The 23,267-nt window shown below is 40.6% G+C and overlaps 2 protein-coding genes across 2 annotated transcripts; both read right to left on the reverse strand.

Annotated features, from left to right (window-relative positions):
* Positions 1–1,436: 1,436 nt before the first annotated feature.
* On the reverse strand, positions 1,437–9,468 carry LOC128399182 (vomeronasal type-2 receptor 26-like). Its single transcript, XM_053360431.1, has 6 exons — positions 9,326–9,468; positions 8,417–8,708; positions 5,439–6,302; positions 4,912–5,139; positions 3,412–3,538; positions 1,437–2,338 (listed from the first exon to the last, which is right to left on the reverse strand). The coding sequence occupies exons 1-6, from the start codon at positions 9,466–9,468 to the stop codon at positions 1,437–1,439; spliced, it is 2,556 nt and encodes an 851-aa protein (XP_053216406.1).
* Positions 9,469–14,737: 5,269 nt separating this feature from the next.
* Positions 14,738–22,040, reverse strand: LOC128399183 (vomeronasal type-2 receptor 26-like). The gene is made up of 6 exons (XM_053360432.1): positions 21,898–22,040; positions 20,986–21,277; positions 19,363–20,214; positions 18,836–19,063; positions 16,865–16,991; positions 14,738–15,639 (listed from the first exon to the last, which is right to left on the reverse strand). The coding sequence occupies exons 1-6, from the start codon at positions 22,038–22,040 to the stop codon at positions 14,738–14,740; spliced, it is 2,544 nt and encodes an 847-aa protein (XP_053216407.1).
* Between the last annotated feature and the right edge of the window lie 1,227 nt (positions 22,041–23,267).

Consider the following 23,267-nt stretch of genomic DNA (forward strand, 5'->3'; position numbering starts at 1 on the left):
ACGATGAGGTCCAGCGCCGAGGGCCTTCTGGCGGTTCCCTCATTGCGAGAAGCAAAGCTACAGGGAACCAGGCAGAGGGCCTTTTCGGTAGTGGCGCCCGCCCTGTGGAACGCCCTCCCATCAGATGTCAAAACGATAAACAACTACCTGACATTCAGAAGACATCTTAAGGCAGCCCTATTCAGGGAAGTTTTTAATGTATGATATTTTAGTGTTTTTTGGTTTCTATGGAAGCCGCCCAGAGTGGCTGGTGAAACCCAGCCAGATGGGCGGGGTACAAATAATAAATTATTATTATTATTATTATTATTATTATTATTATTATTATTATTATTATTATTTGACCACTTTTCCTGTCAACCGACAAACCAATATGACTTGCTATGGATAATTTGTTTTGAGGAGGAAACACCCGGTCTCCATTTGTTTGATTTGGACCCCTTCAAAAGCAGGAAATGGAGAAGCTGCCTTCCATTCTTGGGCATCATAGAATTCTAGAGTTGGGAGAGACCTCAAGTCATCTAGTACAACCTCCTTTAATGCAAACTGAGATTGTGGCAGACAGGAAAATAGGATAACCTTTATCAATGTTATCAATAACATTTTTTTTAAAAAAAGTTACACACATTGCCAGCACACCTGGAAATGAATCTCATGAGACATAACCTGTCATTTTATTAGCAATAAGGTGGAGGTTGTGACATAGAGCACTGAACAATAAATTAAACAATAATGTTAAAATAAATGCAAGTGTTTTCAACTAAATATCATTAATTTGTTATATAAAGCAGGTGGTGGGGAACATTTGGCCCTCCAAATTTTGCTGACCTATAACTCCCATCACCCCAGCCACTAGCCATACCTGCTTGAGATAAAAGGAGTTGTAGTTTATCAGCATCTGAAGGGCTCCACCTTTCAATCACTTGCTGTCACAATGCCAGGCGATGAGTCTATCTGAACGCACATTTCCACACATGCATCCTCTCGGAGCAGATAGTGTCTTCCACAGCAAAACTGAGTCTTTGCATCCATCTTTCTAGCAGTTGCTGCTCCTTATGGCAAATGCACAATCAGGAACTCACTTTAAGCTCCGAATTGTTCCTCTCAAATAATTGGTACCTGTGATACACTTACTGTCAATTGTATAGTCAGATGAGGGGTAGATGAGTGTGGATTGTCAGGAATGGTCTGGCAATTGGAATCATTCCTAGATGAAATTTGGCCCACCAGCCAGAAGTCCCCTGCCCCTGTGCTAGGTTGACATATCATGTAATCCACTTTAATTTCACAAATCTGAACTTTTTAGTACACGCTGGTACTTTTCCAACAAAAGAGTGAGACCAGAGGTAGTTATAGTAACAACTTTATACTAAACTCCTTATTATATAAGAGTAAAATAGAATAAAGAACTAAGATGCAATCTTTGGGAGAAATCTTTACATCTTTCTCCTTATTAGTTGCTCCCTGTTGTTCAGCTCAGGCTTCAGAACAATGATGTAGCATTTGGGGGCAAAGATGCAGCCCAACAATCCAGCACTGGAGGACAAGATGGAGAAGATCTCCACCACCACCATGGATTTCCCTTTGGTGCTCAGATAGGTTGGAACAAAAGAAAGCCAAACACTGCAGAAGAGCAACATGCTGAAAGTAATGAACTTGGCTTCATTGAAACTGTCTGGTAATTTGCGAGCTGCAAAAGCCACAATGAAGCTGGCAATGGCCAGGAGGCCCATGTAGCCCAGGACACAATAAAACATGGTCACTGAGCCTTCATTGCACTGCAAAATGGTTTCCTCTGCTACTGAGTTCATGTCTAGATCAGGGAATGGGGGAGAGGTCATCAACCACCCAGTACAAATACTCACTTGAATGAGTGAGCCGGAAAGGACAATGGAGTTGCTCAGTCTTTTTCCCACCCACTTCCTCATAGTGGACCCAGGCTTGGTGGCCATGAAAGCTGCAACTACAGTGATGGTTTTGGCCAACACACAAGAAACAGCCACGAAGAAGATGATGCCAAAAGTGGGTTGTCGAAGAAGGCAGGTCATTTTGCCAGGGTGTCCAATGAATAGAAAGGATGAGAGAAAGCAGAGTAGGAGGGCAATGAGGAGAGCATAGGTGAGATCCCTGTTGTTGGCTTTGACAATGGGAGTGTCTTTGTGTTTAATAAAAGTTCCCAGCACCAAAATTGTAATTAGGGAACAAAGAACAGCAACTGATGTTAAGCCAATCCCTAAAGGTTCCTTATAGGAAAGAAAGGTTATTAAATTGGGAATGCATCCATTTTTGTTCTTGTTTGCATACTGATCTTCTGGGCATCTGAAGCAGTTGTCCATATCTGAAAAAAAAGCATAAAGTCAAACTCCAGTTGCAATTCATGTGTGTTCTTTGCCTCTTACATCTAAGTTATCATTCCTCTTGTCAGAATCCGGGTAATTCTTTCCCTCCCCCGGTGGCCACAAGGAGCAGAGATAAACAAGAAAGAGTTCTTATTATGAGTTTGTTAAATCATCACAGCATGAGACAAAGGAATCAGTCTGGCTCCCGATTAATGGTTTTTCTCCAAATGAGCTCCTCCTGCCTCCCTTCCTAGCAACAGCACTTCCCCTGATGGTGGCTGCCAGGAGCTGTCTCTGAGTCCTTTGCTCTTGCACACTCAATGAACGCTGAGTTCTTGGAGAAGAGGGGCAGAAATGGTCTCCAGTGATGACATGTCAGCTGGCTGCTCTGTCTCACCTGGCTCTTCTCCCAACAGCTCCCAAGTCTTCCTTTCATCTGTCTCTGAGCTGTAACTTTCCTAAACTAACAATTGTTATTCAATACAGTGGTACCTCGGGTTAAGAACTTAATTCGTTCTGGAGGTCCATTCTTAACCTGAACCTGTTCTTAACTTTAGCTAATGGGGCTTCCTGCTGCTACTGCTGCTCCGCCACTGCACGATTTCTGTTCTCATCCTGAGGCAAAGTTCTTAACTCGAGGTACTATTCCTGGGTTAGTGGAGTCTGTAACCTGAAGTGTCTGTAACCTGAGGTACCACTGTACTGCCTTCCTCTCCACTGGAAGCTTCAGGAGAAGGGAGGGCAACCTCCACTATTTCCCTGAATCTTGTTCCCTTTAGTCCAGCCCCTGCACCTGTTTATCTCAATCTTCTGAAATTAAGGAAATTGGTGGTCATGTAATATTATCTGAATTACCTTTTGAGCTGAACATATTGTAGCATTTTGTAAAACATTTTAATTAATATTCATTTTTGAAAGTTTTTATAAGAAGTTACTGGAAGGCATCAGAAAAAAATGTTCATGCCACTCTAAGGAGGATAGTGGCTACATGCACAACATAGTATGTAAGTTCTTTTAAGTCAATATGATTCATTAATCATTACTAGTCTTGTAGATGAAAAATGTCATTTACCCTTCTGGTTTGAAATCTTCCCTTCTGGACATGGAACACAATCGTAGCAGCAAAATTTCTGCCCTTCCTTCTTTTTCTTCCGATTACCAGGGTGGCAGTAGTCATTGCACACAGAAACAGGCACCACCTGTCAACAGGAAATTATCTTATTTTTTTGGAGAGGGGTTTTTAAATGAACTTTATGAGGGTTTCTAGATAAAAATACAAAACTTAATATCAAATATTTTCCCTCTCTTTTTTCTCCAAACTAAGACTTTGATCTGAATACAATAAAAACATAAAGAGATGTGGGAGAAAGAAAGGGAGAAAGAAAGAGAAAGAGAGAAACAAAGAAAAAGAAATAGAAAAGAGGTTAAACGAGAGAGAGAAATAAAATTCAGAATGAAAGTGACTTCTGGTTCTTCCTCTGTCTGCTATAAATAAGCAATATTCACTTTATCCACTCCAATATAACACCCAGAAAGCCACACAACCATTAGCTTCAGTCCTCAAATCAAACTGTTATTATTTCTTTTTCTTTTTCATGCGAAATGTCCAAGAGAGGTTTCCAGTCTTTAACAAAGTTTAAGAATGACTTTTCTCTGAATAAACATGTCAATTTTGCCATCTCAGCTAGGTCCATTAGTTTTAACAGCTATTCCATTGTTAGAATAATGGATCCTTCCATCTTTGTCCATATAAACGTTTGCAGCCATAATCCTATATTATAGCAAAGTTCCATAGTCATCTTAAAAAGCAGAGACAACACCTTGCCAACAAAGGTCCATATAGTTAAAGCTATGGTTTTCCCAGTAGTGATGTATGGAAGTGAGAGCTGGACCATAAGAAGGCTGGTCACCAAAGAATCTGTTGAATTATGGTGCTGGAAGAGACTCTTGAGAGTCTCATGGACTGTAAGAAGAACTAACCTATCCATTTGTAAGGAAATCAGCCCTGAGTGCTCACTGGAAGGAGCGATCCTGAAGCTGAGGGTCCAATACTTTGGCCACCTTATGAGAAGAGAAGACTCTCTGGAAAAGACCCTGATGTTGGGAAAGATGGAGGACATAAGGAGAAGGGGACGACAGTGGAGAAGATGGTCGGACAGTGTAATAACACTTTAGGAATCCAGAAATGGTTAGGGTTTTTTCAGCACTGATCTGTCTCAGGAGACAATGGAAGAGTGGACCTTCGGGGTGAAGTCAAACCAATGGAAAGTTACACCACTACCTAGATATTGAAACGTGCCCTTTAAAAGTTCTATGCCCACTTACCATTTAAAAGGGATATCACCTATTTTCGCCTCAGTTTTTTATCTATATAATGTAAGCATTGCCATTTATAAATGTGGCATAGTAAACACTATTAAAACAAAAGATTAGTTTTGTTTGGGAAGTTCATAATTGCATCCAGCTGGTACCAAAATTGTTTCCATGCGTTTATGAAAGAAATTAGTGGCGGTTATGTTGAGACATCTGAATGACCCATCTGAAGACATCTGAATGACCCCAGATGCCAGACCTGTTTGAAACCTTTGGGCCACATAATCTTGTCCTCATGAATGATGAATTCTTTTCCATCAAGAGCATAGGGATTCACCGATCCTATTTTCAATTGAATGAAGGACTTATTTGGGAATGTGACCATGTTCATTATGTCAAATCCACCTCGCATTTCTCTCTTATCAGTAAATGATACTGTTTCTCCAGCTGAGTTGTTAAATGAAATGTCATGCAAAAAATGGTGCAGCTAAGGAAAGAGACAAAATACATGAAAGCAAAATAACACAACAGCGTTTTTGATAAAATTCCATGATTTTCTGCCACCATTTTTAAGGGATATAATTTACGTATACTTATGTAGCATCTTCTAACAAAGACCAAGTGTGATTCAGTTGTTTGATATTAAATATTTTTCAGTGAATGAGACACGCAATAACATTTCAGCAGCTACTTGTTTCTGGCAATTGTGATCAACCTTTTACTTTTTACTACTCTGTTCTTTGAAATTGTCTGATATTTTGCTACTCTTCAATTGCAATGCATTACCTGCCAAGGCTGCAGATCTTGAAATTTTAATATTCCACTGTTTCCTATTGCTCTTTCCTTGAAATTAGTCAAATATATGCCTTGCAAAACATGAGCCACAACATAAACAGCCTTGTAGATACTGTAGCTGTGGCCAGTCATGCTCATTTCAAATAGAGACGCCGGAAGACTCTGCAAGCTCTCCTCCCCAGTGCACATGTCATTGACCTCTATTGACACACTGGGATTTGGAAATGTACAATCAAATGCTTGCTCCCAGAAGTCCTTGAAAAACCCATCTCCCTGTGTCCAGTAAAGTTTTATTCCCCACAGAAATTCTTGGAACTGTGGGAGATTTTGTGAATGAATTGTGAAGGAAATAGCACCTTGGAAGATCTGAAGGCCCCAACTCCTTTGAAATCCTGTTAATATGAAATCAATCTGAGTTGTTATAATCCACACCTTTTTAAATGATGAGATTTGCCTATTTTCAGGATCTCTTAGAAATATAATACTTCTGAGCCATATAATTATCAGAGATTCTCCGTACATTATAAATGCATTGGCTTTGTCATCTGTTAAATGAACATAAATATTTAAGACTGTATCATGAAATTCATCCAAGTTATCAAAACGGGCTATATGTGGGATTCTTTGTGTGAAGGCTAAACAGATTCCATTATGGGAAAGTAATGGCTCCAGGGTCTCCAAGAAATGTTCTCCACTATTATCATCGACAGTGAAGAGCCCAACCCAGGTCCATCCGAAATGCTTAAGCAAACTGATAATCCCCATATGCTGATGATCTTCATTGGGCACCATGCGGTAAAATGAAGGTACTTGGCTTCCATAATTTTTGTCTTGGGGAAACGAACCATATGTGAGCTAAAAGAAAATGTAAGTACATTATAGAGATTGGTTAGGAGCAGGTGCCTATATATTCAAGAAATAAACAATTTATTTAAATACCGTATTTTTCGCTCTATAACACGCACCTGACCATAACACGCACATCGTTTTTAGAGGAGTAAAACAAGGGGGAAAAATTCTGAATGAAACAGTGGATGTATCATTTTTGTGCCTCATGCTGTGGCCACAGACATGTGATCTGATGGTGAGCTTGGGGTAGCCCAATGCAAAAATCCTGAGGATCCATGTGGATCCATGCTTTGTAACCACATTTTTGCTCCACTGCAGCCCCAGGCAACAGTGGGTGCGTGATTTGTTTGGTGCAGGCTGCAGCCATGGACATGCTATGTGATCTGATGGTGAATTTGGGGTGACCCAATGCAAAGATCCTGAGGATCCATGTGGATCCATGCTTTGTAACCACGTTTTTGCACCACTGCAGCCCCAGGCAACAGTGGGTGTGTGATTTGTTTGGTGCAGGCTGCAGCCATGGACATGCTATGTGATCTGATGGTGAATTTGGGGTGACCCAATGCAAAGATCCTGAGGATCCATGTGGATCCATGCTTTGTAACCACGTTTTTGCACCACTGCAGCCCCAGGCAACAGTGGGTGTGTGATTTGTTTGGTGCAGGCTGCAGCCATGGACATGTAATGTGATCTGATGGTGAATTTGGGGTGACCCAATGCAAAGATCCTGAGGATCCATGTGGATCCATGCTTTGTAACCACGTTTTTGCACCACTGCAGCCCCAGGCAACAGTGGGTGTGTGATTTGTTTGGTGCAGGCTGCAGCCATGGACATGCTATGTGATCTGATGGTGAATTTGGGGTGACCCAATGCAAAGATCCTGAGGATCCATGTGGATTCATGCTTTGTAACCACATTTTTGCACCACTGCAGCCCCAGGCAACAGTGGGTGTGTGATTTGTTTGGTGCAGGCTGCAGACATGGACATGCTATGTGATCTGATGGTGAATTTGGGGTGACCCAATGCAAAGATCCTGAGGATCCATGTGGATCCATGCTTTGTAACCACGTTTTTGCACCAGTGTGCAGAGAAGCAGCTGGCTAAGAATGCAGGAGAGGGGTATAACGGGAGGGAGGAAAGGAAGGCAAAAGTCCCACCCCCACACCCAAGCCAGCCCCCCCTCTCTCCCACCTCCATGTTTTCCCTAAAATGCTTCCCTGGACGCAGCACTACCGGAAGGACGGAGATCCTTTCCTTTCCCCTCTGCTTGCCTGGAGGGAAGGGGTTGCCTGGAGGGGAGGGGATTTGCCTGCTCTTTGTTCCGTTTGAGCAAACAGCAACCGAAACAGAAGCGAGTGGGCAGTAAGACCCTGAGGCAGAATGCAGGAAAGCAACAGCTTCCTCTCTCACGGAGCTCCCTCCTCCCTCCTCCCTGACGCGCGCGATTGGATTTTTGTCTGATTTTTCCTCTGCGCTTGGGAGGGTCGGCTCCAGGGACCCCCCACATTCGCTCAATAACACGCACAGACATTTCCCCTTACTTTTTAGGAGAAAAAATATGCGTGTTATAGAGAGAAAAGTACGGTAATTGATGGGTTGAATCCAGTTAGTTAGTTAGTTAGTTAGTCAGTCAGTATATTGCCCTTCATCTGAAGATCTTGGGGTGTTCTCAGCATAAAAATGTCAAATAAAAGTACAAAATATCTAATATAAACAAGAACAAGAAGAAAAGAAAACAATAAAAAACTCCCCCAAGTTTTTTTTAAATGAAAGGGAAGTGGAAAATTGAAAATATGAATGAATGAAGAAAGACAGATAACTAGAGTAGACATTTTAAAAAAAGAAAAAGAAGGGACATTAACAGAAAGGGAAGAAAAAATGGCCTGGAAGTTTGGGATGAAAGTGAAAAAGGAGCAAGCACTTTTAAAGAATTGAGGTATGAAGTGCCTGTGAAAGAAACATGTGAGAGCTGAGGTCAACCTAACCTAATAATAATAATAATAATAATAATAATAATAATTCAAATTTTAATGAACCCCTCCTTTTTCTAAAGTTTAAAATGACTCCCAGAATGGTAAGGCAAAAGTGTATTTTGTGATACCTTTTCAGATATCCTACCTGTGGAATCTTGTAGAAGCCTAATGTGTCAGCCATATGGAAGGAGGTGTCAGCGCTAAGTCCCCCAATGATGGCTATGAGATTTTTCTGGGTGTCACATTTGTAGTTGGGAACAAATCGATGTGATTTGAAGAGCAGGTCAAGAGTGGTACGATAGGTCATTCTGGCATCATAGTAGCTATCATAGATGTGGAAGCCGAGAGTGATATTAGGACAAGACTTGGGGTTCTTGTTTATCTCTTTCACGGCAAATGCCAAGGCAAGAATGTGCTGGTAGAATTTTGTTACCACACTGCAAGCAAAATTAATTAATGTACAACTTTGGAATATGAAATCAACATGCCACAATGCAATTTTTAGCTCAAATTGATTTAGAGTGACATGAAATTATTTTAATTTTCATTGATGTTTCTAAGCTAATAAACTCAGTGCACTTCATATAAAAATTATGCTCTCTCAGAGGATGCCTAAAACTTTGAAACACGTTATTAATCTCTTTCTTGACCTTCTCAGTTCTCTTGGTTCCCCAGTGGGAATCTTGGGAGACAATCTACTATACTCCTGAAAGCTGTCGACTGTTATATATTTAAAAGTCTTTTTATTTATTTCTCTAAAGGGGAGGAATTTTTTATTTAGACATAATGAAGGGCATTCCTTTATAAAGAAATCAAAATCACCAATCCCAGGGGATTGTTCAAAAGATTTTCTGTCAATAATTATAAATGACTCATTGAGGAGTGGTAAATGTATTGATTAAAGCATTTTTTAGTGCCTCTCTTCAGGTACAAGTCTCCCACAGCACCTGAAAAAATAACAAAGACAATCTCTATCTTCAGATTTACAATCTAAAACACATGACACAAAAGCAAATGAGATTTGGAATGAAGCAAAGAGGTGGAAGGCTCTTACTATGGAACATCAAACATATTCTGTGAAGGGTGCTCCTTGAAGGAAACTTCATAGAAGACATAATAGACCTGAGAAGCAATCCCACCAATGATGAGGTCACCCGGTTGGTACCACTGATGTGGAGCAGGGAATGGATAATTCATGGGACACCTAAAAGTATCTACTTTGCACACAACAAGAGGGAAAAGAGACAACATCAACAGCCACAGCATCCTAGTGGTCAGACTTTTCTCTAAACACACCCCGTGATGTTTTCATTCAGAGCAGCTGCATGACTTGAACAGGCTACATTGGTTAATTCCTATCACTGTCAATACAGCTTTAGAAGAATGGTTTACAACCAGCTTTTGAGAATCAAAGGGTTATAGCTGTATACCTTATTAGCCAGGATTGCCAACTCTGTGATCCTAAATCTGATCAATAGTTTGTGTGTGTGTGTGTGTGTGTGTGTGTGTGTGTGTGTGTGACACATGAGCATTATTCCTGTTTCCTGCTCCCATTAGTATGTGGTTTCTTTATAACCACTTTGAGGTTTGCTTATTGACTGATTTCTTGAGTTCTAGGAAGCCTCAAAAGGTTCAGAGAAGTGAACAAAGTATAGTGATTTGGATAAGTGTTGGGTGAGGTAGTTACTTTTTCATTGCTTAGGCTGTAAGTAGTACTTTTGCTAACAAACATGCTGAACTGCCCCCACTTTCCATCATCTGCTCCTTAGGGACAGAAAAAGTGACAGATAAAATTTTCCATTGTGAGCAAACACCAAAAGAAAAGCAAGACTGAAACTTTTGGCTTTGATGACTCCGAGAAGTAATAGATGATCCTGAATTGAAAGGAGGCTGGTCAACTGCAGTTTTTTCACAGAAATATAAAGCTACAATTTCTTTTTGCCAAGCATGGAGAGCCTGTGGGGTGCAGGTGCTGCTGCAATACATCTTCCATCATTTCCAATGACTGACCATGTAGGCAGAGGCTGATTCCTAAGGTGTTATTACTCAGACCAGATGGGTGGGAGATTGCCTGCTCTTGATGGGGATGCACTTCTTCTGAAGGAGCACGTTCGTAGCTTGGCGGTATTCCTGGATCCCTTGATGTCACTTGAGGCCCAGGTGGCCTCAATGGCCTGGAGTGATTTTAAATGTGAACCGCCCTGAGACCTTCGGGTATAGAGTGGTATAGAAATAAAATTAATAATAATAATAATAATAATAATAATAATAATAATAATAATAATAATAATAATAATAATATATCTGAATGGGAAATTGTGTCAATATACTGGCATCATCATCATGGGTTGACAAGAGTTTACTCCCTTTCTGTGCAGCGTGTTCCCAATCCAAATGTCCACCCATCTCTCACAGAGCTATTTATAACAATAAGAAAAGGTTTCAAGGATTTTGTATTGATGTGTAATGTGCAGTTTGTTCCTCACTTGAAACCCTCAAGATGCCACAAAGCGGTTTCTCTATGTATGGCATTTCTAAATTAATAGAATCACTTTACAATTGCCCAGAAATGTTTTCAAGATGTTGTTCTTGCTTATTTGCTGCTCTGGGAGGAAGGGTGGGGTATAAATAAAGATGAATGAATGGTAAATCGCCTTAATCTGTAAACTAAATCTGCACCCATCATTTAAAATGTATATCCTACCTAATTCCCCACAGTGGTAATTAAAATGTGTTTGGCAGTTCAGCTGTGGGAAGGTGGCCGGGGGGGAGCTTTAGAGGAAACCACAAGGTTGACCACTTTGCTGGTCAACCAACAAACCAATATGACTTGCTATGGATAATTTGTTTTGAGGAGGAAACACCTGGTCTACATTGGTTTGATTTGGACCCCTTTAAAAGCAGGAAATGGAGAAGCTGCCTTCCATTCTTGGGCATCATAGAATTCTAGAGTTGGGAAAGACCTCAAGAATCAGCTAGTACAACCTCCTTTAATGCAAACTGAGATTGTGGCAGACAGGAAAATAGGATAACCTTTATCAATGTTATCAATAACATTTTATTTTTTTAAAAAAAGTTACGCATATTGCCAGCACACCTGGAAATGAATCTCATGAAACATAAACTGTCACTTTATTAGCAATAAGGTGGAGGTTGTGACATAGAGCACTGAACAATAAATTAAACAATAATGTTAAAATAAATGCAAGTGTTTTCAACTAAATATCATTTATGTGTTATATAATGCAGGTGGAGGGGAACATTTGGCCCTCCAAATTTTGCTGACCTATAACTCCCATCACCCCTAGCCACTAGCCATACCTGCTTGAGATAAAAGGAGTTGTAGTTTATCAGCATCTGAAGGGCTCCACCTTTCAATCACTTGCTGTCACAATGCCAGGCGATGAGTCGATCTGAAGGCACATTTCCACACATGCATCCTCGTGGAGCAGATAGTGTCTTCCACAGCAAAACTGAGTCTTTGCATCCATCTTTCTAGCAGTTGCTGCTTCTTATGGCAAATGAACAATCAGGAACTCACTTTAAGCTCCAAATTGTTCCTCTCAAATAATTGGTACCTGTGATACACTTACTGTCAATTGTATAGTCAGATGAGGGGTAAATGAGTGTGGATTGTCAGGAATGGTCTGGCAATTGGAATCATTCCTAGATGAAATTTGGCCCACCAGCCAGAAGTCCCCTGCCCCTGTGCTAGGTTGACATATCATGTAATCCACTTTAATTTCACAAATCTGAACTTTTTAGTACGTGATGTACTTCTCCCACAAAAGCGTTAGAGACCAGAGGTACTTACCGTAACAACTTTATACTAAACTCCTTAATATCTAAGAGTACAATAGAATAAAGAACTAAGATGCAATCTTTAGGAGAAAACTTTACATCTTCCTCCTTATTAGTTGCTCCCTGCTGTTCAGCTCAGGCTTCAGAACAATGATGTAGAATTTAGGGGCAAAGATGCAGCCCAACAATCCAGCGCTGGAGGACAAGATGGAGAAGATCTCCACCACCACCATGTATTTTCCTTTGGTGCTCAGATAGGTTGGAACAAAAGAAAGCCAAACACTGCAGAAGAGCAACATGCTGAAGGTAATGAACTTGGCTTCATTGAAACTGTCTGGTAATTTGCGAGCTGCAAATGCCACAATGAAGCTGGCAATGAAGCTGGGGGCACTGTCATACAGTGGTTTCGCTCCTTCCTCCTGGGCCGTGTTCAAAAAGTGGTGGTGGGGGATGAGTGTTCAGACCCTTGGGCCCTCACTTGTGGGGTGCCTCAGGGTTCCGTCCTCTCCCCCATGCTTTTTAACATCTATATGAAGCCGCTGGGAGAAATCATCAGGGGTTTGGACTGGGTGTCCATCAATATGCAGATGATACCCAGCTCTACCTCTCTTTCAAATCAGAACCAGTGAAAGCGGTGAAGGTCCTGTGTGAGTGCCTGGAGGCGGTTGGAGGATGGATGGCGGTTAATGGATTGAAGTTGAATCCTGACAAGACAGAAGTACTGTTTTTGGGGGACAGGGGGTGGGCTGGTGTGGAGGACTCCCTGGTCCTGAATAGGGTAACTGTGCCCCTGAAGGACCAGGTGCGTAGCCTGGGAGTCATTTTGGACTCACAGCTGTCCATGGAGGCACAGGTCAATTCTGTATCCAGGGCAGCTGTCTACCAACTCCACCTGGTACGCAGGCTGAGACCCTACCTGCCCGCAGACTGTCTCGCCAGAGTGGTGCATGCTCTAGTTATCTCCCGCTTGGACTACTGCAATGCGCTCTACGTGGGACTACCTTTGAAGGTGCCTCGGAAACTACAGCTAATCCAGAATGCGGCAGCTAGACTGGTGACTGGGGGCGACCGCCGAGACCACATAACACCGGTCTTGAAAGACCTACATTGGCTCCCAGTACGTTTCCGAGCACAATTCAAAGTGCTGGTGTTGACCTTTAAAGCCCTAAACAGCCTTGGCCCAGTATACCTGAAGGAGCGTCTCCACCCCCATCATTCTGCCCGGACGATGAGGTCCAGCGCCGAGGGCCTTCTGGCGGTTCCCTCATTGCGAGAAGCAAAGCTACAGGGAACCAGGCAGAGGGCCTTTTCGGTAGTGGCGCCCGCCCTGTGGAACGCCCTCCCATCAGATGTCAAAACGATAAACAACTACCTGACATTCAGAAGACATCTTAAGGCAGCCCTATTCAGGGAAGTTTTTAATGTATGATATTTTAGTGTTTTTTGGTTTCTATGGAAGCCGCCCAGAGTGGCTGGTGAAACCCAGCCAGATGGGCGGGGTACAAATAATAAATTATTATTATTATTATTATTATTATTATTATTATTATTATTATTATTATTATTATTTGACCACTTTTCCTGTCAACCGACAAACCAATATGACTTGCTATGGATAATTTGTTTTGAGGAGGAAACACCCGGTCTCCATTTGTTTGATTTGGACCCCTTCAAAAGCAGGAAATGGAGAAGCTGCCTTCCATTCTTGGGCATCATAGAATTCTAGAGTTGGGAGAGACCTCAAGTCATCTAGTACAACCTCCTTTAATGCAAACTGAGATTGTGGCAGACAGGAAAATAGGATAACCTTTATCAATGTTATCAATAACATTTTTTTTAAAAAAAGTTACACACATTGCCAGCACACCTGGAAATGAATCTCATGAGACATAACCTGTCATTTTATTAGCAATAAGGTGGAGGTTGTGACATAGAGCACTGAACAATAAATTAAACAATAATGTTAAAATAAATGCAAGTGTTTTCAACTAAATATCATTAATTTGTTATATAAAGCAGGTGGTGGGGAACATTTGGCCCTCCAAATTTTGCTGACCTATAACTCCCATCACCCCAGCCACTAGCCATACCTGCTTGAGATAAAAGGAGTTGTAGTTTATCAGCATCTGAAGGGCTCCACCTTTCAATCACTTGCTGTCACAATGCCAGGCGATGAGTCGATCTGAAGGCACATTTCCACACATGCATCCTCGTGGAGCAGATAGTGTCTTCCACAGCAAAACTGAGTCTTTGCATCCATCTTTCTAGCAGTTGCTGCTTCTTATGGCAAATGAACAATCAGGAACTCACTTTAAGCTCCAAATTGTTCCTCTCAAATAATTGGTACCTGTGATACACTTACTGTCAATTGTATAGTCAGATGAGGGGTAAATGAGTGTGGATTGTCAGGAATGGTCTGGCAATTGGAATCATTCCTAGATGAAATTTGGCCCACCAGCCAGAAGTCCCCTGCCCCTGTGCTAGGTTGACATATCATGTAATCCACTTTAATTTCACAAATCTGAACTTTTTAGTACGTGATGTACTTCTCCCACAAAAGCGTTAGAGACCAGAGGTACTTACCGTAACAACTTTATACTAAACTCCTTAATATCTAAGAGTACAATAGAATAAAGAACTAAGATGCAATCTTTAGGAGAAAACTTTACATCTTCCTCCTTATTAGTTGCTCCCTGCTGTTCAGCTCAGGCTTCAGAACAATGATGTAGAATTTAGGGGCAAAGATGCAGCCCAACAATCCAGCGCTGGAGGACAAGATGGAGAAGATCTCCACCACCACCATGTATTTTCCTTTGGTGCTCAGATAGGTTGGAACAAAAGAAAGCCAAACACTGCAGAAGAGCAACATGCTGAAGGTAATGAACTTGGCTTCATTGAAACTGTCTGGTAATTTGCGAGCTGCAAATGCCACAATGAAGCTGGCAATGGCCAGGAGGCCCATGTAGCCCAGGACACAGTAAAACATGGTCACCGAGCCTTCATTACATTGCACAATGGTTTCCTCTGTTACTGAGAGCATGTCTAGATCAGGGAATGGGGGAGAGGTCATCAACCACCCAGTACAAATACTCACTTGAATGAGTGAGCCGGAAAGGACAATGCAGTTGCTCAGTCTTTTCCCCACCCACTTCCTCATAATGGACCCTGGCTTGGTGGCCATGAAAGCTGCAACTACAGTGATGGTTTTGGCCAACACACAAGAAACAGCCACGGAGAAGATGATGCCAAAAGTGGGTTGTCGAAGAAGGCAACTTATTTTGCCTGGGTGTCCAATGAATAGAAAGGATGAGAGGAAGCAGAGTAGGAGGGCAATGAGCAGAGCGTAGGTGAGATCCCTGTTGTTGGCTTTGACAATGGGAGTGTCTTTGTGTTTAATAAAAGTTCCCAGCACCAAAATTGTAATTAGGGAACAAAGAACAGCAACTGAAGTTAAGCCAATCCCTAAAGGTTCCTTATAGGAAAGAAAGGTTATTAACTTGGGAATGCATCCATTTTTGTTCTTGTTTGCATACTGATCTTCTGGGCATCTGAAGCAGTTGTTCATATCTGAAAAAATAGCATAAAGTCAAACTCCAGTTGCAATTCATGTGTGTTCTTTGCCTCTTACATCTAAGTTATCATTCCTCTTGTCAGAATCCAGGTAATTCTTTCCATCCCCCGGTGGCCACAAGGAGCAGAGAAAAACAAGAAAGAGTTCTTATTAATGATAGGTAGCCGTGTTGGTCTGCCATAGTCAAAACAAAACAAAAAAAAATTTCCTTCCAGTAGCACCTTAAAGACCAACTAAGTTAGTTCTTAAGAACTAACTTAGTTGGTCTTTAAGGTGCTACTGGAAGGAAAAAAATTTCTTATTAATGAGTTTGTTAAATCATCACAGCATAAGACAAAGGAATCAGTCTGGCTCCCGATTAATGGTTTTTCTCCAAATGAGCTCCTCCTGCCTCCCTTCCTAGCAACAGCACTTCCCCTGATGGTGGCTGCCAGGAGCTGTCTCTGAGTCCTTTGCTCTTGCACACTCAACGAATGCTGAGTTCTTGGAGAAGAGGGGCAGAAATGGTCTCCAGTGATGACATGTCAGCTGGCTGCTCTGTCTCACCTGGCTCTTCTCCCAACAGCTCCCAAGTCTTCTGTTCATCTCTCTCTGAGCTGTGACTTTCCTAAACTAACAATTGTTATTCAATACAGTGGTACCTCGGGTTAAGAACTTAATTCGTTCTGGAGGTCCATTCTTAACCTGAACCTGTTCTTAACTTTAGCTAATGGGGCTTCCTGCTGCTACTGCTGCTCCGCCACTGCACGATTTCTGTTCTCATCCTGAGGCAAAGTTCTTAACTCGAGGTACTATTCCTGTGTTAGTGGAGTCTGTAACCTGAAGTGTCTGTAACCTGAGGTACCACTGTACTGCCTTCCTCTCCACTGGAAGCTTCAGGAGAAGGGAGGGCAACCTCCACTATTTCCCTGAATCTTGTTCCCTTTAGTCCAGCCCCTGCACCTGTTTATCTCAATCTTCTGAAATTAAGGAAATTGGTGGTCATGTAATATTATCTGAATTACCTTTTGAGCTGAACATATTGTAGCATTTTGTAAAACATTTTAATTAATATTCATTTTTGAAAGTTTTTATAAGAAGTTACTGGAAGGCATCAGAAAAAATGTTCATGCCACTCTAAGGAGGATAGTGGCTACATGCACAACATAGTATGTAAGTTCTTTTAAGTCAATATGACTCATTAATCATTACTAGTCTTGTACGATGAAAAATGTCATTTACCCTTCTGGTTTGAAATCTTCCCTTCCGGACATGGAACACAATCGTAGCAGCAAAATTTCTGCCCTTCCTTCTTTTTCTTCCGATTACCAGGGTGGCAGTAGTCATTGCACACAGAAACAGGCACCACCTGTCAACAGGAAATTATCTTATTTTTTTGGAGAGGGGTTTTTAAATGAACTTTATGAGGGTTTATAGATAAAAATACAAAACTTAATATCAAATATTTTCCCTCTCTTTTTTCTCCAAACTAAGACTTTGATCTGAATACAATAAAAACATAAAGAGATGTGGGAGAAAGAAAGGGAGAAAGAAAGAGAAAGAGAGAAACAAAGAAAAAGAAATAGAAAAGAGGTTAAACGAGAGAGAGAAATAAAATTCAGAATGAAAGTGACTTCTGGTTCTTCCTCTGTCTGCTATAAATAAGCAATATTCACTTTATCCACTCCAATATAACACCCAGAAAGCCACACAACCATTAGCTTCAGTCCTCAAATCAAACTGTTATTATTTCTTTTTCTTTTTCACGCGAAATGTCCAAGAGAGGTTTCCAGTCTTTAACAAAGTTTAAGAATGACTTTTCTCTGAATAAACATTTCAATTTTGCCATCTCAGCTAGGTCCATTAGTTTTAACTGCTATTCCATTGTTAGAATAATGGATCCTTCCATCTTTGTCCATATAAACGTTTGCAGCCATAATCCTATATTATAGCAAAGTTCCATAGTCATTTTCTAACTGTATATCCATAAGACCCAGGAAGAGATTTGGCACAGAGAAAATTGCATAGAGAAAAGACCATGTGTAGGAAATATTTAAAACTTTCATAAGCTCCTAAGCCTGTCATGATAGGGTGAGGTATTCATGATTCACAAAATTAAAAGACTTCTGCTTCTTGGGAGAAAAGCAATGACAAACCTAGACAGCATCTTAATAAGCAGAGTCAACACCTTGCCAACAAAGGTCCATATAGTTAAAGCTATGGTTTTCCCAGTAGTGATGTATGGAAGTGAGAGCTGGACCATAAGAAGGCTGGTCACCAAAGAATCTGTTGAATTATGGTGCTGGAAGAGACTCTTGAGAGTCTCATGGACTGTAAGAAGAACTAACCTATCCATTTGTAAGGAAATCAGCCCTGAGTGCTCACTGGAAGGAGAGATCCTGAAGCTGAGGGTCCAATACTTTGGCCACCTTATGAGAAGAGAAGACTCTCTGGAAAAGACCCTGATGTTGGGAAAGATGGAGGGCACAAGGAAAAGGGGACAGAGGATGAGATGGTCGGACAGTGCTAGAATTCATCCGACAAGCACTTACCAGACTGCCTCCACTAACTGCACCTTCCCATTATTGCTTATACGGTTTCCAATGAAGTTGGAAAATCCCTCCCCCACCCAAACCATCAAGACAATCATAGGAGAGAAAAAACCTACTTGGCCTAAACAATGGTGATCACTTTGCCTAAAATTGCATATGGTGAAGAAGAATGATGGGGTGGGGCCAGCAAATGATAGACAATCTACATTATATGGCAGAAAAGTCACTTTTCTAAGCTAGACTGGGGGAGCGGTGTTAACACTTTAGGAATACAGAAATGGTTAGGGTCTTGTCAGCACTGATATGTCTCAGGAGAAAATGGAAGAGTGGACCTTCGGGGTGAAGTCAAACCAATGGAAAGTTACAGCACTACCTAGATATTAAAACATGCCCTTCAAAAGTGCTATGTCAACTTACCATTTAAAAGGGAAATCACCTATTTTCGCCTCAGTTTTTTTATCTATATAATGTAAGCATTGCCATGTATAAATGTGGCATAGTAAACATTATTAAAATAAAAGATCAGTTTTGTTTGGGAAGTTCATAATTGCATCCAGCTGGTACCAAAATTATTTCCATGTGTTTATGAAAGAAATTAGTGATGGTTATGTTGAGACACCTGAATGACCCATCTGAAGAATGATTACCCCAGATGCCAGACCTGTTTGAAACCTTTGTGCCACATAATCATGTCCTCATGAATGATGAATTCCTTTCCATCAAGAGCATAGGGATTCACCAATCCTATTTTCAATTGAATGAAGGACTTATTTGGGAATGTGACCATGTTCATTATGTCAAATCCACCTCGCATTTCTCTCTTATCAGTAAATGTTACTGTTTCTCCAGCTGAGTTGTTAAATGAAATGTCATGGAAAAAATGGTGCAGCTAAGGAAAGAGACGAAATACATGAAAGGAAAATAACACAACAGAGTTTTTGATAAAATGCCATGATTTTCTGCCACCATTCTTTTGGAATATTATTTACCTATACTTATGTAGCATCATCTAACAAAGACCAAGCATGAATCAGTTGTTTGATATTAAATATTTTTCAGTGAATTAGAGATGCAATAGCATTTCAGCGGCTACTTGTTTCTGGCAATTGTGATCAACCTTTAACTTTTTACTAATCTGTTCATTGAAATTGTCCTATATTTTGCTACTCTTCAATTGCAATGCATTACCTGCCAAGGCTGAAATTTTAATATTCCACTGTTTTCCATAGCTCTTTTCTTGAAATTAGTCAAATATATGCCTTGCAAAACATGAGCCACAACATAAACAGCCTTGTAGATACTGTAGCTGTGGCCAGTCATGCTCAGTTCAAATAGAGACCCTGGAAGACTCTGCAAGCTCTCTTCCCCAGTACACATGTCATTGACCTCCATTGTCACACTGGGATTTGGAAATGTACAATCAAATGCTTGCTCCCAGAAGTCCTTGAAAAACCCATCTCCCTGTGTCCAGTAAAGTTTTATTCCCTGAAGAAATTCTTGGAACTGTGGGAGATTTTGTGAATGAATTGTGAAGGAAATAGCACCTTGGAAGATCTGAAGACCCCAACTCCTTTGAAAACCTGTTAATATGAAATCAATCTGAGTTGTTACAATCCACACCTTTTTAAATGATGATGTTTCCCTATTTTCAGGATCTCTTAGAAATAGAACAGTTCTGAGCCATATAATTATCATAGATTCTCCATACATCATAAAAGCATTGGCTTTGTCATCTGTTAAATGAACATAAATATTTAAGACTGTATCATGAAATTCATCCAAGTTATCAAAACGGGCTATATGTGGGATTCTTTGTGTGAAGGCTAAACAGATTCCATTATGGGAAAGTAATGGCTCCAGGGTCTGCAAGAAATGTTCTCCACTATTATCATTGACAGTGAAGAGCCCAACCCAGGTCCATCTGAAATGCTTAATCAAACTGATAATCCCCATATGCTGATGGGCTTGATTGGGCACCATGCGGTAAAATGGTACTTGGCTTCCATAATTTTTGTCTGGGGGAAATGATCCATATGTGAGCTAAAAGAAAATGTAAGTACGTATTGGTTAGCAGCAGATTCCTGTTTATTCAAGAAACACTTCTTTAAGAAATTTATGAATTAATTCCAAGTATGTATGTATCTATTTGTTTAATTTGTATATTGCCCTTCATCTAAATATCTCGGGGTGTTCTCAGCATAAAAATTTCAAATAAAAACACATCATATAAACAAGAACAAGAACAAAACAAAACAACGACCTCCCTGCCACAAGGTTTTTGTAACTGAAAGGAAAAGGTGTAATTGAAAATACGAATGAATGAAGAAAGACAGATAACTAGAGAAGACGAGGAAGGGATATTAGCAGAGAAGGAAGGGGAAAGTGCCAGGGATGATATTGAAGAAGCAGCAAGGACTTTGAAAGAATTGAGGTAGAAAGTGCATGTGACAGAAGGATGTTAGAAGGCTGTGAGAAGGTTTGTTCAAGGAGCAAGGATGTTGGGGGGTGGCTTGACTGTGTCCTCTTTATGACCAACATGAAGATGAGAATGGATTTGTTAGAAATGGAATGCTAGGGAAATGGCTCTTGCAGGGGGATGCTCAGAGATGTACTAGGCCAGCTTTAAACCAGATGGGGAAGAGTTGCTTAGAGCTCAGCTCAGCTTAACACACTGTGGTTTGTAACAACAACTACTACTACTTCTTCAGATTTAAATGTCAGTCATAAACCCATCCTCTTTCAAAAGTTCATAATGACTCCCATAAAGATAAGGCAAGAGTTTATTTTGAGATACCCTTTCATAGATCCTACCTGTGGAATCTTGTAGAGGCCCAATGTGTCAGCCATATGGAAGGAGGTGTCAGCGCTAAGTCCCCCAATGATGGCTATGAGATTTTTCTGGGTGTCACATTTGTAGTTGGGAACAAATCTATGTGATTTGAAGAGAAGGTCAAGAGTGGTACGATAGGTCATTCTGGCGTCATAGTAGCTGTCATAGATGTGGAAGCCGAGAGTGATATTAGGACAAAACTTGGGGTTCTCGTTTATCTCTTTCACGGCAAATGCCAAGGCAAGAATGTGCTGGTAGAATTTTGTTACCACACTGCAAGCAAAGTTCAGTAATGTACAACTTTGGAATAGGAAATCAACATGCCACAAAGCCTTTTTTTAACTCAAATTGATTTAGTTTGACATGAAATTATTTTAATTTTCATTGATGTTTCTAAGCTAATTAACTCAGTTCACTTCATATAAAAATTATGCTCTCTCAGGGCATGCCTAAGATTTGAATCACCAGCTATTAATCTTTTTCTTTACCCTCTCATTTCTCTTGGTTCCCCAGTCAGAATCTTGGGAGCTACTCTACTATACTCCTGAAAGCTGTCGATTGTTACATATTTAAAAATCTTTTTATTTATTTCTCTAAAGGGGAGGAATTTTTTATTTAGGCAAAATGAAGGACATTCCTTTATAAAGTAAATCAGGACCACTAATTCCAGAGGCTTGTCCAAAAGATTTTCTGTCAATAATTAAAAATGATTCCTTGAGGAATGTTAGATATATTGATTCAAGCATTTTTAATGCCTCTCTTCAGCTACACATCTCCCAGAGGACCTGAAAAAATATCTAAGACAATTTCTATCTTCAGGTTTGCAATATAAAAAAACATGACACAGAAGCAAAGGAGAATGGGAAAGATGCAAAGAGGGGGAAGGCTCTTACTATGGAACATCAAACATATTCTGTGAAGGGTGCTCCTTGAAGAAAACTTCATAGAAGACATAAAAGATCTGAGAAGCAATCCCACCGATGATGAAGCCACCCGGTTGGTACCACTGGTGTGGAGCAGGGAATGGATAATTCATGGGGCACCTAAGAGTATCTACTTTGCACACAGCAGGAGGGAGAAGAGACAACATCAGCAGCCACAGCATCCTTGCGGTCAGACTCTTCTCTAAACACACCTCCTGTTTCCATTCAGAGCAGCTGCATGACTTGAACAGGCTACATTGGGTAATTCCTAGCTCTTTCAATACAGCTTTAGAAGAATGGTTTACAACCAGCATTTGAGAATCAAAGGGTTACAGCTATATACCCTATTAGTGGAGATTGCCAACACTGCAATATATTATATATATATATATATATATATATATATATATATATATATATACACGACACGTGAGCATTGAAGCCGACAGAACCTTTACTGCCTCTTATTCCAATTTCCTACTCCCAATAGCACGGGGTTTCGTTATAACCACTTTGAGGTTTGCTTATTAAGAAAGCCTGGAAAGATTCAGAGAGGTGAACAAAGTATAGTGATTTGGATAATTGCTGGGTGAGATAATTACGTTTTCATTGTGTTGGCTGTAAGTAGCAGTTTTGCTAACAAACATGCTGAGCTGCCCCCACTTTGAACCACCTGCTCCGTAGGGGCAGAAAAAGTGACAAATACAATTTTCCACAGTGAGCAAACACCAAAGGAAAACTGAGTGTGAAACTTTTGGCTTTGATGAAAAGAGGCTGGTCGACTGCAGTTTTTTCACAGAAATGTGAAGCTACAATTTCTTTTTGCCAAGAATGGAGAGTCTGTGGGGTTCCAGGTGCTGCTGGGATACAGCTTCCATCATTTCCACCACTGACCACGTAGGCAGGGGCTGATATGGTGCAGGGCAAAGTTTCCTTATCTCTCCTCTAAGAAATAAATCTCAGAGAGAGAGTAAATGAGTGGCAATAATAAATTTCAAGCTTAAGGAATGCCAACAGTCATGTTCAGAAAGAGTATCTATTCATATTATTATTATTATTATTATTATTATTAATTGATTGATTTTTAAACTATTCTAATGTGCCATATTCTTTTTTGTAATTTGGCCCCTTTAAAAGCTTATTTGCTTATTTGCTGCTCTGGGAGGAAGGGTGGGGTATAAAAATAGATGAATGAATAGTAAATCTCTTTAATCTGGAAACTAAATCTGCATCCATCATTTAAAATGTATATCCTACCTAATTCCCCACAGTGGTAATTAAAATGTGTTTGGCAGTTCAGCTGTGGGAAGGTGGCCAGAGGGGACCTATAGAGGAAACCA

The sequence above is a fragment of the Podarcis raffonei genome, chromosome 13 (genome assembly GCF_027172205.1).
Source record: "Podarcis raffonei isolate rPodRaf1 chromosome 13, rPodRaf1.pri, whole genome shotgun sequence".
Taxonomy (NCBI): Eukaryota; Metazoa; Chordata; class Lepidosauria; order Squamata; family Lacertidae; genus Podarcis; species Podarcis raffonei.

Bases quoted from the DNA above. Each gene is read 5' to 3' on its own strand.
- LOC128399183 (XM_053360432.1), bottom strand. From the start codon at position 22,040: ATGAATTATCCATTCCCTGCTCCACACCAGTGGTACCAACCGGGTGGC. The intron at 20,215-20,985 runs GTAGGATCTATG...ATTTTCTTTTAG, and splicing joins GCCTCTACAAGATTCCACAG to CTCACATATGGATCATTTCC. The intron at 15,640-16,864 runs GTAAATGACATT...CTATTTTTTCAG, and splicing joins GAAGATTTCAAACCAGAAGG to ATATGAACAACTGCTTCAGA.
- LOC128399182 (XM_053360431.1), bottom strand. From the start codon at position 9,468: ATGAATTATCCATTCCCTGCTCCACATCAGTGGTACCAACCGGGTGAC. The intron at 6,303-8,416 runs GTAGGATATCTG...ATTTTCTTTTAG, and splicing joins GCTTCTACAAGATTCCACAG to CTCACATATGGTTCGTTTCC. The intron at 3,539-4,911 runs GTCTGGCATCTG...TCCTGTTGACAG, and splicing joins GGCCCAAAGGTTTCAAACAG to GTGGTGCCTGTTTCTGTGTG.